Here is a 13,693-nt window from a genome sequence, read left to right on the forward strand (position 1 = left end):
GCAGTTTAAAAACATTATTTTAATTTAGAATTCCCCTTAGAACTATGAGATGATCATGATAATGACACATTTCCACAGATTAGTGTCTGCTTTCAAACTATTTTTTTCTTTGTCTAAATTCAGAATTTATGCTTAAGTTTCTGATGTTCATTTATAGTCCTGTTGTAATAATTTTAACATTCTTATGTGTTAATTACTCATGGAATGATCCAATTCTCTTACAACCACAGTAACAACTACAAGAAAACATTGAAATTTCAATATCATAAAACCCAAGTCTGCTGTTTAAAAGGTTCTACCTTCGCCTTCCAAAGGCAATTCATTATAGGTTATAGGTAACTTTCCCATAGCACATTTTGCTTTTTTTTTTTTTTAAATAATGTGGGCTTTTCAAAATAATAACGTAATATTTACAATAGAGTTTATATGTATCAGGTGTTTTACATGCATTATTTCATTTGATCATGTCAATAACTTCATGCAGTTGGTTCCATTATTATTATTCCCCCAATTTCACGGCTGTTATGAGGAAGATGTGGACTCTGCAGACTCTAGAGCCCTCTGTTTCCCAGTGTACCTGTGAAGATGCAGCTTCCTTCTAATGAGGTGCCAGGGTGGGAATGGTGGACTCCAATTTCTTGGGGTTAGAGAGGGTCAATAGTCGGGCATACTTATGTGCTGATGTATTCATGGCGAATTTAAACTTATGCTGTTATTTTATTTGCAGAACTATGGAGATGGGACTCCCTATGACCACATGACCAGCAGGGACCTTGGGTCACATGACAATCTCTCTCCACCTTTTGTCAATTCCAGAATACAAAGTAAGACTAATTTTGAATTAACATGCATTTTTTGAATGCTTATGTTTTACCTTGGAAGGGAGAAGAAAGCCCAGACAGAGATTCTGTTTTGTAGGAACTTGGATTTTCAGCCAGTTGGATATAGTAATTTTAAATTGCAGAAAAATATCGACAGTCTATGCTTGGTAATAGCATATACAGGACTAAGTTTTACAACCATGTGGAATTACCTAATTTCAGTGATACTGAATCCATGTGGAAAATTTGTGTTTCTTAGACGTAAAGCACTTCTCCCAATTTCAATGTTGCAACAGTTGTTTTCTTCTTCTTTTTTTTTTTTTTTTGCGGTACGCGGGCCTCTCACTGTTGTGGCCTCTCCCGTTGCGGAACACAGGCTCTGGACGCACAGGCTCAGTGGCCATGGCTCATGGGCCCAGCCGCTCCATGGCACGTGGGATCTTCCCGGACCGGGGCACGAACCCGTGTCCCCTGCATCGGCAGGCGGACTCTCAACCACTGCACCACCAGGGAAGCCCGCAACAGTTGTTTTCTAAGTTTAAGGTTGATGAACTGAAAGCAGTGAATATTTAAAATAATATCATTGGGCCTATCCATTGTCAATGAGATAAGGTCAGTGTTAGCTTGAATTTTTATTAAAAGGGTTATGGAAATCCCTTTAATAATAGATTTAGTGTGCTTAAATCAAAGTAGCATGTTCAAGTTGAATTGTAAAGTCTGGTTATGTATTTATCAAGGTGTGAACTTTAGTGCTGATGGTCTAGGAGGTCCCCATCCTACTTCATGAAGTGAGCTACATGTAGTTTGAGACAGTCTTCGAGTTTCTAGCATGCCTTTCCTACTGGCATCTTTAGCGTATGTTTCTGCTTTGACTACCCTGTAGGGATTTTTTTTTTCACAGCCGTAACCTGAGCAATGGAAAGACAATTTATAATGGCTTAAAAGGTCCCAATAGCTGTTACTTTAGTTTTGATTGGAAAAAAAAAGATCTCTGTTCTAATAAATGTGAGTTTTAACAATATTAGTAAATCTCTCAATGTGGCCAAATCCTGTTGTGAATCCATCAATAAATGAGGTTAAATTTTATGTCCCAGGCTGTTGGACTGTACTCCAAGGAAAACACGCAGCCATATATATTTCATTCTGAGACCATAATTGCAGATGCTTCTGAGAAGTCCCAATTTTTCAGCCTTGGACACTATACTTGTTATTTAAGGTGTATATTGTTCTTGAATCTCAGTCATTTTTTCAAAAGTCACCATCAAATCCATCTAAAGGGACTTCAGGTATTTAACACACTATAGTCAAAGCAGAGAAATACTAGGAATTTATTTTTAATGGGCCATAAAGTGTCATCCCAACTTTGAGGACCATGTTCTCCAAGTTGTGTTTGACCATAGGTTGTTCTTACGTTTGTTCTCTTTTTTTTACTTTAACTTTCATATTTATGTTTTAACTTTGTAGCTAAAGTAAAAATCCCAGGTTTTTAAATCCATTGTTGATAAGAGATGCAGTGTTTCCTGTTTCCAGGATAGACAGATGCAGGTGACTAGATATATTTGTCAACTTAGATTTTAAAGAAAAACTTTAGATTTTTTCGATGACAGTTGTAATAATTCTAGAATCTCATATCATCCCATCTCTATTTCTCCTCATCCAGCTTCATAAAATAAAATATTAAGCTGAAAATAATCATCTTGAGAAGTAGCACGTAAAAAGTATATTAAAGAATTTCCTTGGAAGATTCTAAACCTATCCTCCAATGAGCTAACGTAAAATAGGATAAATTACTACTCATATTGAGAAGTTTATGTTACGTCCATGAAAAAGTTTTCCTAAAGAACAACATGATAAATTAATATTACAGAAGACACCAAACAATACAGAGATACCAAATAATTGTTCTTGTTTGTGTATCCTCCTGGGTAACTGTTTTACGAACCAAATTCGTTTTTCAATCCAAACAGTATTAAAATATAAGTGGGCTGAGAGTCTAGAGCTGGAATGGAGAGAGCTGACTCTTTTCACTTAGTTGTTGTTTAAGCTGAAAGTCCATGTCAGCTGTGTTCTTTTATCCCGTCTGCCCTCCTTCCCATTAAACCCTTAAATATGGAGGCCAAGACAGTCTCCTGCATTGTGGTAGGAAATGCTACTATGTCCGGGAGGCTCCCACCCACTGTTCCCAATGAAAGGACTTCTCTGTTAGATAAGCTGTCTGGTCTGAAACATGGCTCTTTATTGTTTACAAACTGCTACATTTTCCACCTCAAGCAGATTTTTGCACAGAAAAGAATTGTGCCCGGGCTAAATGGTTTATCTGACATTAACGGTGCAGTGTCAGACTGGGGTCAGGGAAGTCACGCTCAGAGCCAGAGGGCATGGCGCAGTATGCAAAAAAAAGGGAGGAAAAGACATTTAAACCACTATGAAATACCTTGCATCTTTACTTTGGAAAAGGATTAAAAAAAATATTTTTAGAGGATTAACTAGGATGCTGCGTTACAAATCCCCCCCCCCCCCCGCCACTTTATAATTTCTCACATCCCAAATGCCTTCTTGATTGGCTTGAGTATCTCAGGGCTAGATTCAGGGAACAAAGATGCTCATTGATTTTGCCCAAGCTGCTGTTGATTTAAAATGAAACCACTTTTGAAATGAACCATGCTTGGTGCTATGCTGTACCTTTACAAAGAGAAGAGAGATCGTTTTCAAGAAATTAAAGACAACCAATTTGCAAATGAAGACAAAGATAAAATAAGACCTATTAGTATAGCCAATAATTTGAACTCACCGAATATATGGTATATCCTAAACTGCTCTTTGTGTCCGAATCCATATTCTGTGTTGTAATCTTTGTGGAAGTTTTCGTTCTACCAAAAGAAGATATTAGCCTTTACTGTAAGTTTTTGACAACAATATCTACTTTCAGGATCCTTAGTTTTCATGAAAAGTACATAGGATTTCTTTACATGTCAAAGATTTCATTCTGCTGTGATGTCACATTAGGGTAAAAGCTATAGCATCAGAAATAAATCAGCCACTTTATTAGACTAGATTCTCTGTTGTCAAATCAATCAAGTCTGTGACTGAATTAGGCGTCTGCTACAGAAATAAGTGACACTAATTTTACGGGAAAGAGTTATTAACTGCAGATGACCTATTTTTTTGGTAAACTGTTCACTTAGGTTTTATTTTATTGTGAGGAAAGAAAGAAGTAATGAGCCACTCTCTTCTTTTAGGATTGAATTATTATTATATATTTTGCTCTTTATGGCAGTGCACTATTTTGGAGGAATGATGCAGGCATTGCTAACATTTGCTTATAATTTCTGTTATAGTAACAAAACCCTTTATTACAATTCTGAACTCTGACTTCACATGAATGGTTTTGCATAAATGTTACAGTTTTTGTAATCTAATACTTACCTCTGACACCAAAATACAAAAACTTAATTTATTTGTGTATCTCAAACTAATGCAAAATGGTATATAATTTATAAGTAATAGGGTGTCTCCATTAATTTATTCCTTTAGAAATAAGCTTGCATATCTGAATAGAATACCTTATTTGGTATTAGTTTGAATCCCTAAACTAAAAATAAACACGCGAACACAGGTGCACTTGCATGCATGCACACGTACGTGTGCACGCGCACACACACATGCACACCTATTGTGCTAGAAGAATTAATGACATTTGGTGTATAAGGGTGCACTGCTCCTTCCATTGCTGTCTGTAGTTACAGTTGCCATACAGAGTTTTGGAAGTTGATATTGTGTAAATCCTTTAAAGAAAAACATAACTAAAGTAAACAAAAAAAGCAAGCCCTGAAATTTGTTGTTTTAAAGAATAAGTGTGTATGGCTTTTTGTTTTTCTTTTAGTGTGGGGAAGTCTTGAGGAGTTGAGATTTCAGCACTGAGTCATCTAGCTGACTGCCTGCCTTGACCAATTCATATAGTTCCCTTTTTAAATTAAAAAAATTTTTATTGAGGTATAATTGACATATCACATGATATTAGTTTTAGGTGTACAGCATCATGATTCAATATTTGTATAGCAGACTTTTTTTTTTTTTGCGGTATGTGGGCCTCTCACTGTTGTGGCCTCTCCTGTTGCAGAGCACAGGTTCCGGATGCGCAGGCTCAGCGGCCATGGCTCACGGGCCCAGCCGCTCCACGGCATGTGGGATCTTCCCGGACCGGGGCACGAACCCGTGTCCCCTGCATCGGCAGGCGGACTCTCAGCCACTGCGCTGCTAGGGAAGCCCTAGCAGACTCTTTTACTTGACACTTCCTGAGTCCTCACTCATTGTTTTCCTTGGGTAGAGACAAGCAAGCCAGTTTGCATTTTTACTTGTTTGAAATTCCCTGCCCTGTTTTGTATCTGGAGAGAACTAATCACTTCTTCCTTGTGTCTCCGTATGATTATTAATGATAATAATGTACACTTGATCTGTTGGAAACTTGTTCACTGCAGTTATTAAACAGTTTGATTAAGCCTTTACAGGTGGTCAGTGGGTAGCTTTCAGAATATGCTAATAGGACGGAGGGGCCATGGGTCCGAGCCTTGTGCTTTTAAGAGGATTATATGCTATGGAATAGTTGAAAATCCTGGCAAGAACTATATGCAAAGAGTACGGATTTTTTTAAAAAAAAGCATTCCTGCTTGTTTGTTTTGTTTGCCAAGCATGAAGCTTTTGCAGGTAACTCTCCAAATATTTTTTTTACAATGGGAGACAGTATATTTTCTAGCTACAACTTTTTGATCCAAGGAAGGATCTAAGCATGCATATTCCTTCTGTTGTTCCAGAGCCTTAATTGAAAACCAGATTGTTTGAGTGAGCAAGATGCCAGGAAGATTATAGACGTGCATTGGTAACTGAAGGACGTGAAAAGTGATACTTTGGTACGGTTGGGTGCGGCTTAGTTCAACATGAGCGGCTGTGTTTTTACATGTCCCCTTGTGAATGGTTCGGTTTCCTTATTGTGGTATTTGGTTCCTGTCCCACTCGTGGTACTCCAACAGTGCACTAAATAATTTCCTACCATAGACTAACTGATTTCTAAACTAGCTCAGTGGAACATTTTACTGCAGGATTAGATCGTGGTTCAGGCAGAACTGCAGAAAGCTGCTGGCTTATAGGATGACCTTTGAATCTCATCTGGGTTAGCGGTTGATATTTTGATTTGGTTACTGTGGTCATATTGTGACAGCTGCTAGCTCATTATAATTCGCTTCCACTGCTCCGTTTGCCGAGCAGGAATATTTAGGTTTGTATTACTTCAAAGTGTTTATGGCTACCCTGAGTTTAGCCCAGCATAAAGGTGAAGTGTTGTGAGCGCTCTCAAATCCCAGTGGTACAGTCTTGTAAAACGGCGAATGTGAGTAGATGTTAATGTTAAGGGAGTTTTTCTTTTCACTGTAAAACTGGAAATACCCAATGAAGAGGCTCTTACTTGGAAAACGGTTTTGAAAACCTTAACACACAAAGGAAAAGAATGACCACAAAGAAACATAGTTTTTTCAAAGCATGGATAAGATTTAACTTGACCTCCTGGTTCTGTATCTTATTTTTTGCCATGCTGGAATGTAAATATTTGAAAATAACAAAACCTGGACCAAAAAGGCTGTTATTTGACTTTGAAGTGTCAGAGGTCAAACAGTATTTTAGTAATTCCATGAAAATGGAATTGTGAATGTGGATGTCAGCTCTAGAAGTTCTAGTTCACTTTTAGATTGTTCTGAAGTTCAGTAGTGATAGCAAGCTGCTTACTAGTTCACTGGTGAGGGATGTCTGTGCATTTTCAATGCCTTTTTTTTATGACAGTTTTTAGCTTGAGGTTATCTTGATATCATCTGTTAGCTATCGGACTGATGATGTGGTAACAAGCAGTTTCTGAGAGAAGACATGTTTAATAGTGGTTTTTATTTCTTGTTAGCTTTGTTTGGGAATTTTGTTATTTTAATGTTAGCTTAACATGCCTTCCTGAAGTATTAACAAATAAGACTCTTTTAAGTATCATCCCCAGTGATCTAATTAATGCTGATTTTGAGTGAAGGCTGGGAGCCAGAGAACTGACTTTTCTACTCTCTTTTGTTACAAATGTCTGTGGGTCTCTAGGTCAGATCTTTTTTATATCTTTAAATTGAGGGGGGAACAAGTCTCTAGATGATTTCTGAGGTAATTTTCTCAACTAATGGTCCATTGATCTTTCAGGTATGCCATTTTCTGCTTATACGGTATTTTATCTTTAGAGATGTTTTAGCGTTCTTTCTAATCCATTCGTCTCTATTTTGTGATACCTTCACGTAACTTTGCTAGTGATATGTTTTCCAAATGTAATTCTTTAAAGCCTGATTCAAATGGATGTTGCTTTTCTACCTCAACTCATTGCAAACTATAGGTAAGGGATTGGATTGATCGGGGATAAAATAATAACTCAGTACGTCACCGGGAGAAAAGTGCTATGCATGGGCCAGGACTTGGCATAGAGTTGCAGGGCCTCAGTAAATGGCTAGTGGATTGTTTCATTCATGAGTAAATTGGGGAAATCAGATATTTGGGTCTAAACCCTAAGTGAAAAGCCCATAAATTAAAGTCAGGCCTACCTTTTACTGTGTCAAGAAGAAAACCCTAAACCAGGGACAGTCATCTAGAAGTTCGTTCTGTAGTTCTGTAACCTTGACTCTACAGAATGTCAGGAAACAGACCATATTACAGTGTGATAGATTTCAGTTTTCAATAAACACACCACAGATTATTTTATTTATAAAAGGAAATAAGTAAAATCAATATTTTTTGGAAGGCCACTGAAAACAGTTGTGTGTCTCCAGTATTCAGATAAGGTAACTTGTTTCCTCTTGTCCAGTCAATAAACATTTCTGTTCCTCTTTCATTAGTCTTGTTTTCTTTCCATTAGGCTGCTTGGTCGATGGTATAGCGTAGCAATGCTCTGATAATCAAACACCTATAGTCAAACTAGGTGGACTAAACCAGGCTTTTTTAAAATTTAGAAGAACTGATACCAGAAAAACGTTACTTGAAAACTATACCTAGCAGAAAAGTGTAGGTCTTCTACATACCAGAGGAAGATTTCTCACATAGAAAGTTATTGACCCTAAGAGAAAATAAATCGTTTTAGAGTCAGGTCAAAGGAAAAAGCAGTTTGTGTCAGGTAGGCATGCTTTTGCTTGGGAAGAATGGAAAATGTGACTAATGGTGGCTTACGCATAATTTTTCTCATACTAGAAGTCTGGTGGTAGGCCGTGGCTAGATTTGGTTTGCAGTTCATTGAAGTACAGGCTTGTATCTCTGTGATTCCTTTGTCCCTTCCCTCATTGTCTAAAGGTGACTGTCACAGCTTCCGGAGTCAAGTTTGGGTTTGATGCAGCAAGAAGCAGGGAAAAGGTGAGTCTGGCCGTATGGTCCCCGCCCCCCTACATCCACGGCCATTCTCCAGCTGCAGAATTTGGAGGGGGTGGGAATGTACACAACTGCTCCTCCAGCCTGTGCAATGGAAAGAGATATGAGAGAAGGGAGTTGAGAATGCACATGGGGCTTAGCCAATTTGCAGGGTTTATTTAGTTTCTTTTAAGGGAAGAATCTGTAATTTTCAATTTAGCAGCTTTGAAAATAAAGAACAAGGCTCCAGCTTTCATGTGAGAAGCAAAATATAAAAATGGGTCTCGACTCTGGATTCTGGTCAGCAGATTAGGGAGAAAGACAAAGAGGCATGGAACAGAAAAAGAGTATTGAACGGAAGATGATAGAGAGAGGACCGCGGGAGAGTCGCACGGGTGGGCTGTCCTCATTTCATCGCCAAGGCTTGTGCTTTCCTTGTCCTCATCCCGTGATCAAGGCAACAACCAGCCAGAGTCAAGGGCTTCATGTCCTCATGATCCAGAACCTTCTCTTCTAGGTCTCCGGCTTGAATTCCTGCCAGGCTGTCCAGAGCTGCCTGGTCGTGCAACCACCCATGGCTCCAGCCTCCAGCCTTGTCTCCAGTCCCTTCAGTGGTCTCTGGCAGAGCCTAAGGCTGGGGCCCACTGCCACGGTCCACTGCGGCAGCCGCTCCGAGCCGGCCTGGCATCCTGGAGCGGCAAGGTCCCGGGACATGTCACTTTGTAAGTGACAGAGATCGTTCCCCTGGGCCACTGCCAAACAGGCTCCCAGGAACTTCCCTCCAACCACCTGCCATGTCGCCGTGAAGCACTCACACAAGAATGCCCGCTGCCGGGGGCAGAAGAACCCTCTATTTTACTTTAATATGTATACAGTTGTATCGGTTGATCTTTAATGCGGAGGATTAGGTGCAGCCAACAGACATTTATTCTTGGTCAGTGCGCCAAGACTGCATGAAATTGTGGTGAGAGCTGGATCCAACTTCTGGCCAGAAGTTTCCCACCTCTGCTGATCCCAGTCACGGCATGCATCAGGCCCATGAGAACATGGGCTGGGGAGGGACTGTCGATCTTTAAAGGAAAGCAGGATATGGAATAAACAGTGCCGTGTTCCTTTAGTACAAAGTTTTCCTATTAAGCTTTTCACTGGAAAGGCATTACCTTGAATTTTGCCTAAGCTTTTGCCACTTAAAATACGCCTGGCATAGCCTTCACCAGTAATGGCCTTCTTGACTGGACCCTTGGGTGGAGGGTCAGACACTTGGCAAACTTCTTACTGCCCCTCAGCTCCAGGGGAAGCAGCAGTAATTTTCAGAGTCTGTTAACCCCGCGTCCGTGAAAGTTGTGTGCCTACCTTAAGCGCGCTATTGACCTTCATTTAAAAAAAAAGAAAATGCCGTAAGCCTGTTGTCTTTGTTCACATGATAACCTTCATTAAGGACCAAAGCAGCCGAGGAGCTCAGTTTGAAGCACTGCAGTCTTGAGAGGGCTCGCGGAATAGTGGCCTAGGCTGAGGGTCCCTGCGGTCTTAATCTTGGCTGTTCAGCTTCATGGTGACGGGACTTTGGCTAAATTTCTCATGTGCCCCAACTTTCGCATTTCTAAGGTGAGCGTAGCGATACCTGTCACACTTACCCAGCATCACCGTGCAGCCGTGCAATGACGCGGGACACTTGGCAGTAACCACTCTGCTCTCTGGCCATTGCACAGCTGCCCGTTGGCACTCTGTCACTTTTGTCTGTGATTAATCGAAAATTCTGGAGACTTCGGGTCTTGGGTGATGGCAGTTTGAAAACACCTTTACCTTCTATTGAGATTGGAATAGAAGGCAAGAACAGGTGAAGACAGCGTGGAGTGATCACTTCTGAAAACAGCAAGACTGAAATAAAAAGGTTTCTTTTTCAACCTTTCCACAAAAAACAGTAATCCTAGAAAACAAGTACTTCTTGGGGGCCAACTTCGTGGAATTCAGACGTGCCCCTTGATGAAACACTTGCCTCCAGCCATTTTTCTCTCCAACTTTAGATGTTCTCGAGGTTCATTGTTACCCATGGCGGAAAGCGCCTTGGTGTGGATTGTGAGTGGTGGGCTGGGAAGCCCGCTGACAAGGTGAGATTTCTTCACCTGCACCGTAGGTCATCTGCGTGTGGAGTAACCTCTGGGTAGGATGCTTTTTATCAACGGGATCCTATTACACGTCCCTTCTAGGTTCTGGGGAATGTTTTGGAGGTAGTCTTCCAGTTCAGTTTGTTCTTCCCCAGAGAAGCTTGGCAGAGAATGTTGCCTGTGTACATCATCCTCTCATTCCCTTCACTCCTGGGGGGTTCTGAGTCTTTCCTCAGGAACCGTGTATGATTTTTGAGTAGAAAGAGGTATTCAGTGGATCTCATTTTATTTCCTCTTGCAGAATGTCAGACCCAGGGACCAACAGGGGCAGACTATTGGGAGCATAGATTGGGAGCGAATTAAATGTATTCCCAAGCACTTAATAGACACATCCCAAGCATTTCTCATCTTCTTGATGATTGCTTATTGATCCTTCCTCAGTTCCTTGACACATGTTTCTTAATAGAAAAAACGATAAGGGTGTTTTGCTTTACATTGGTACAAAATATAGCTGGTTACATTGTTGATGTTTAAAATAAAACATAGAAAGCCTTCCTACAGGTTGAAAATCCCTCCAAAGCCCTAGTATGGGGGCAGTGGAGGATGGCGGGCTGAGCAAGGCTTGTGTTGAGCTGGCACTGGTTTGACTCCCAGCTCTCCACTCTCCCGTTATGTGATTCTGGGCAATCTTTAGTGCTCTGATGGAATTTCTCATCTGAGTAGTTGCTCTGCATTTAAGCGGAGAGACAGGAAGAATATCAATACCTGGCCCGTAAATGCAGTGGCTGGAATGATCATTACACCTACTTGTATTTTCTCTAGGCTCCTTTTTCTGTTCATTGGGTCCGACCGGCTTGGCAAAAGTAATACGCAGACTTGAGACTCATGTAGTGAGTTTTGGCAGAATGTGGAAGTGATTAATTAAATGCCACCCCCTCGTGGGCCATATTAAAAGCTGAATGAGAATGGAATGTGTGTAATATCTGATAACATTTGGTGGAGAAGGGGGAGACAAAAGGAGAGAAGGATGAGAGAGAAAGAGACACATAAAAAGCTAATTTTAGAGCGTTCCGATCTCGAAGTACGATTTTCTAGCCTTGAATTATCAGCATTGGCGTGGCTGCCTGAATCTCTGAAATTACTAGGTTACTACCTTTTCCTCACCTTGGCTATTCAGACCAAGCCGTACTCTTAACAGTTCAGTAGCCAAATCTGAATGCTGGGGATGCAAGCATAAACTCTTTATGTGTAACTGATGGTCCTTAATTGGGCAATACCAAATCGTGGAGAAGAATTTATTGGTGACCTTGTCTTCTTCAGAACTTTCGGAGTATTCAGAATTGAGCCTAATATTCAGATTTGGGGAATCCTTAAAGCTGGGATTGACAGGATTAAATCCATACTTTATATTGTGTGTGTGTTTTTATTTTTTTCATTGCAGAGTTTCCCTTTTCCTTATTTATTGATGGTCTCGCAAATGTTATTTGGAAACTGAGATGCAGTGAGCATAAATATTTTCAATATCTTGGCAGACCGCTTAAGCAGCTGTGGGCAACCTCTGTCAGGCATCCCAGTAACTAGTTAGGGGCAAAACTGACCTATGGAATAATAGTTTGCTGCATAATCTTTTGGTCATCTCCCACTTTTCCTTTACCCTTGGTTTCCTTATTTCTTTTACTGAGCTAACTCATGGAGATGTGGTCTCGGTGGCGGGGGGGTGGGGGAAGAACTCTCTGAAATGTTTTGTTACCTCAAAGATAAAACGGTTCAAAATATATACACTTTTTGTGATTGCATTTTCCATTCATTGCAAAGTCCTGTATACAGCTTGAACACCAAATTGAAAATAAAACCATAGAAAGCAGGCCTGCTCAGAGTCTTTTAAAGGCTGTTTAATAGTTAATGAGATTTTGCCCCATACCCTCATGAGTTTCATTTAGTTCTGAAATAAAAATTTATGGCTATTCTCTCAGCTGAGCTGATACTAGTCTTAGGGTGGAATTGAGTTCACACCTGCTCTAGCATAAAAAGAAGCCTCTCTGTGACTCCTGGAAAATGTTTGCAAAGTGAGAGAACTCACTATCCCTACAATCCTAACCACAGAGTGATGCTCTTTGCAAACACTAAGGAAGCTGCTTCGTAAATTGGCTCTAATTTGCTAAGATCGTCCATTTCTAGCCCTCCCTCAGTTACCCACGTTCCTCAAGGTGGGGTATGGTTGCGGAAACGCAGTTGGTTTGCATAGGCAGTGGATCTGCATTAACACTGTAAAGTGTACATATGGGAAAATCTTTGCATTTGCTAGGCCATTTAGCTGTCCAAGACATGGTCCGTTAGTCCGGCAAAGTACAATGGCTTTTCTGAGTACTCTAGTTAAGGGGCAGGATGTGTAAAGCAGTGTACACTTAGGCGGATAATTAATAATTAGTGTAAGCTTGTAAGGCTGTAATATAATATATAAACTGAAGCACCTGTTAAAGTTTTATCAGAGCAGATCACCTTACCTTTTACTACGAGGGAGTATCCCTCCCTAGAGACAAAGGAAGTGCTCCCACTGCAGGCAAAAATCTTAATGACCAAGGGAGGGCTGGTTTTTATATCAAGGCGGTTTTCCAAGGTCATTGTGATTAGGCAACGTATTTCAGCGGTCACGTTTAAATAGCGTTCCTATACAATACTATTTTGTATGCGTCTGACTGCAGATGACAAAACGCGGTTTAGAAAAAATGTTTGGGCGCGTTCTGATATTTGGAGAGCCCGAGAAGCTACCCCCTCCCACCTCCACATCATCCCCCCTGCCAAACAATGAGGATCGTTCATTTTATAACTTCATAGCAATATTCAGAAGGAGAGCCTTTTCTAGAGGCTAAGTTGGACGGAGTAGAAAAGATAAAATGTAGATCTCATGTGCTGTTTTTTTTTTGTCTTTTTTTCCTTGCGGTACGTGGGCCTCTCACTGCTGTGGCCTCTCCCTTTGCGGAGCACAGGCTCCGGATGCGCAGGCTCAGCGGCCATGGCTCACGGGCCCAGCCGCTCCGCGGCATGTGGGATCCTCCCAGACCGGGGCACGAACCCGTGTCCCCTGCATCGGCAGGCGGACTCTCAACCGCTGCGCTACCAGGGAAGCCTCATGGGCTGTTTTTGGCTTGGTTGTATCGCTAGTGGTTTTGACACCTCATATCCTAGCTCTCTTGATTTTCAGACAGAGAGCAAGTACTCCCTTATGGCAGGGAGGGAAAAGGCAAATCACATATTTGTGAAAGCAAAACAGAATATCTTACTGCTTTACAAGTTTGATTGGCTTCTTGATAAATAAAATGAACGTGTCATCAGCATGTCTGCCATCATATGGTCCTCAGTATA

At 40.9% G+C, this 13,693-nt stretch overlaps 1 protein-coding gene across 12 annotated transcripts in view; it reads left to right on the top strand.

Annotated features, from left to right (window-relative positions):
* TCF4 (transcription factor 4) overlaps positions 1–13,693 on the top strand; it is a 354,769-nt gene that overhangs the window by 124,957 nt on the left and 216,119 nt on the right. For all 12 annotated transcript variants that reach the window (XM_065889300.1, XM_065889291.1, XM_065889292.1 and 9 more), the window contains one exon: positions 728–824. In XM_065889300.1, coding sequence (XP_065745372.1) covers positions 728–824 — 97 coding nt within the window. The remainder of the gene's footprint in view (positions 1–727; positions 825–13,693) is intronic.

The sequence above is a fragment of the Phocoena phocoena genome, chromosome 13 (genome assembly GCF_963924675.1).
Source record: "Phocoena phocoena chromosome 13, mPhoPho1.1, whole genome shotgun sequence".
Taxonomy (NCBI): domain Eukaryota; kingdom Metazoa; phylum Chordata; class Mammalia; order Artiodactyla; family Phocoenidae; genus Phocoena; species Phocoena phocoena.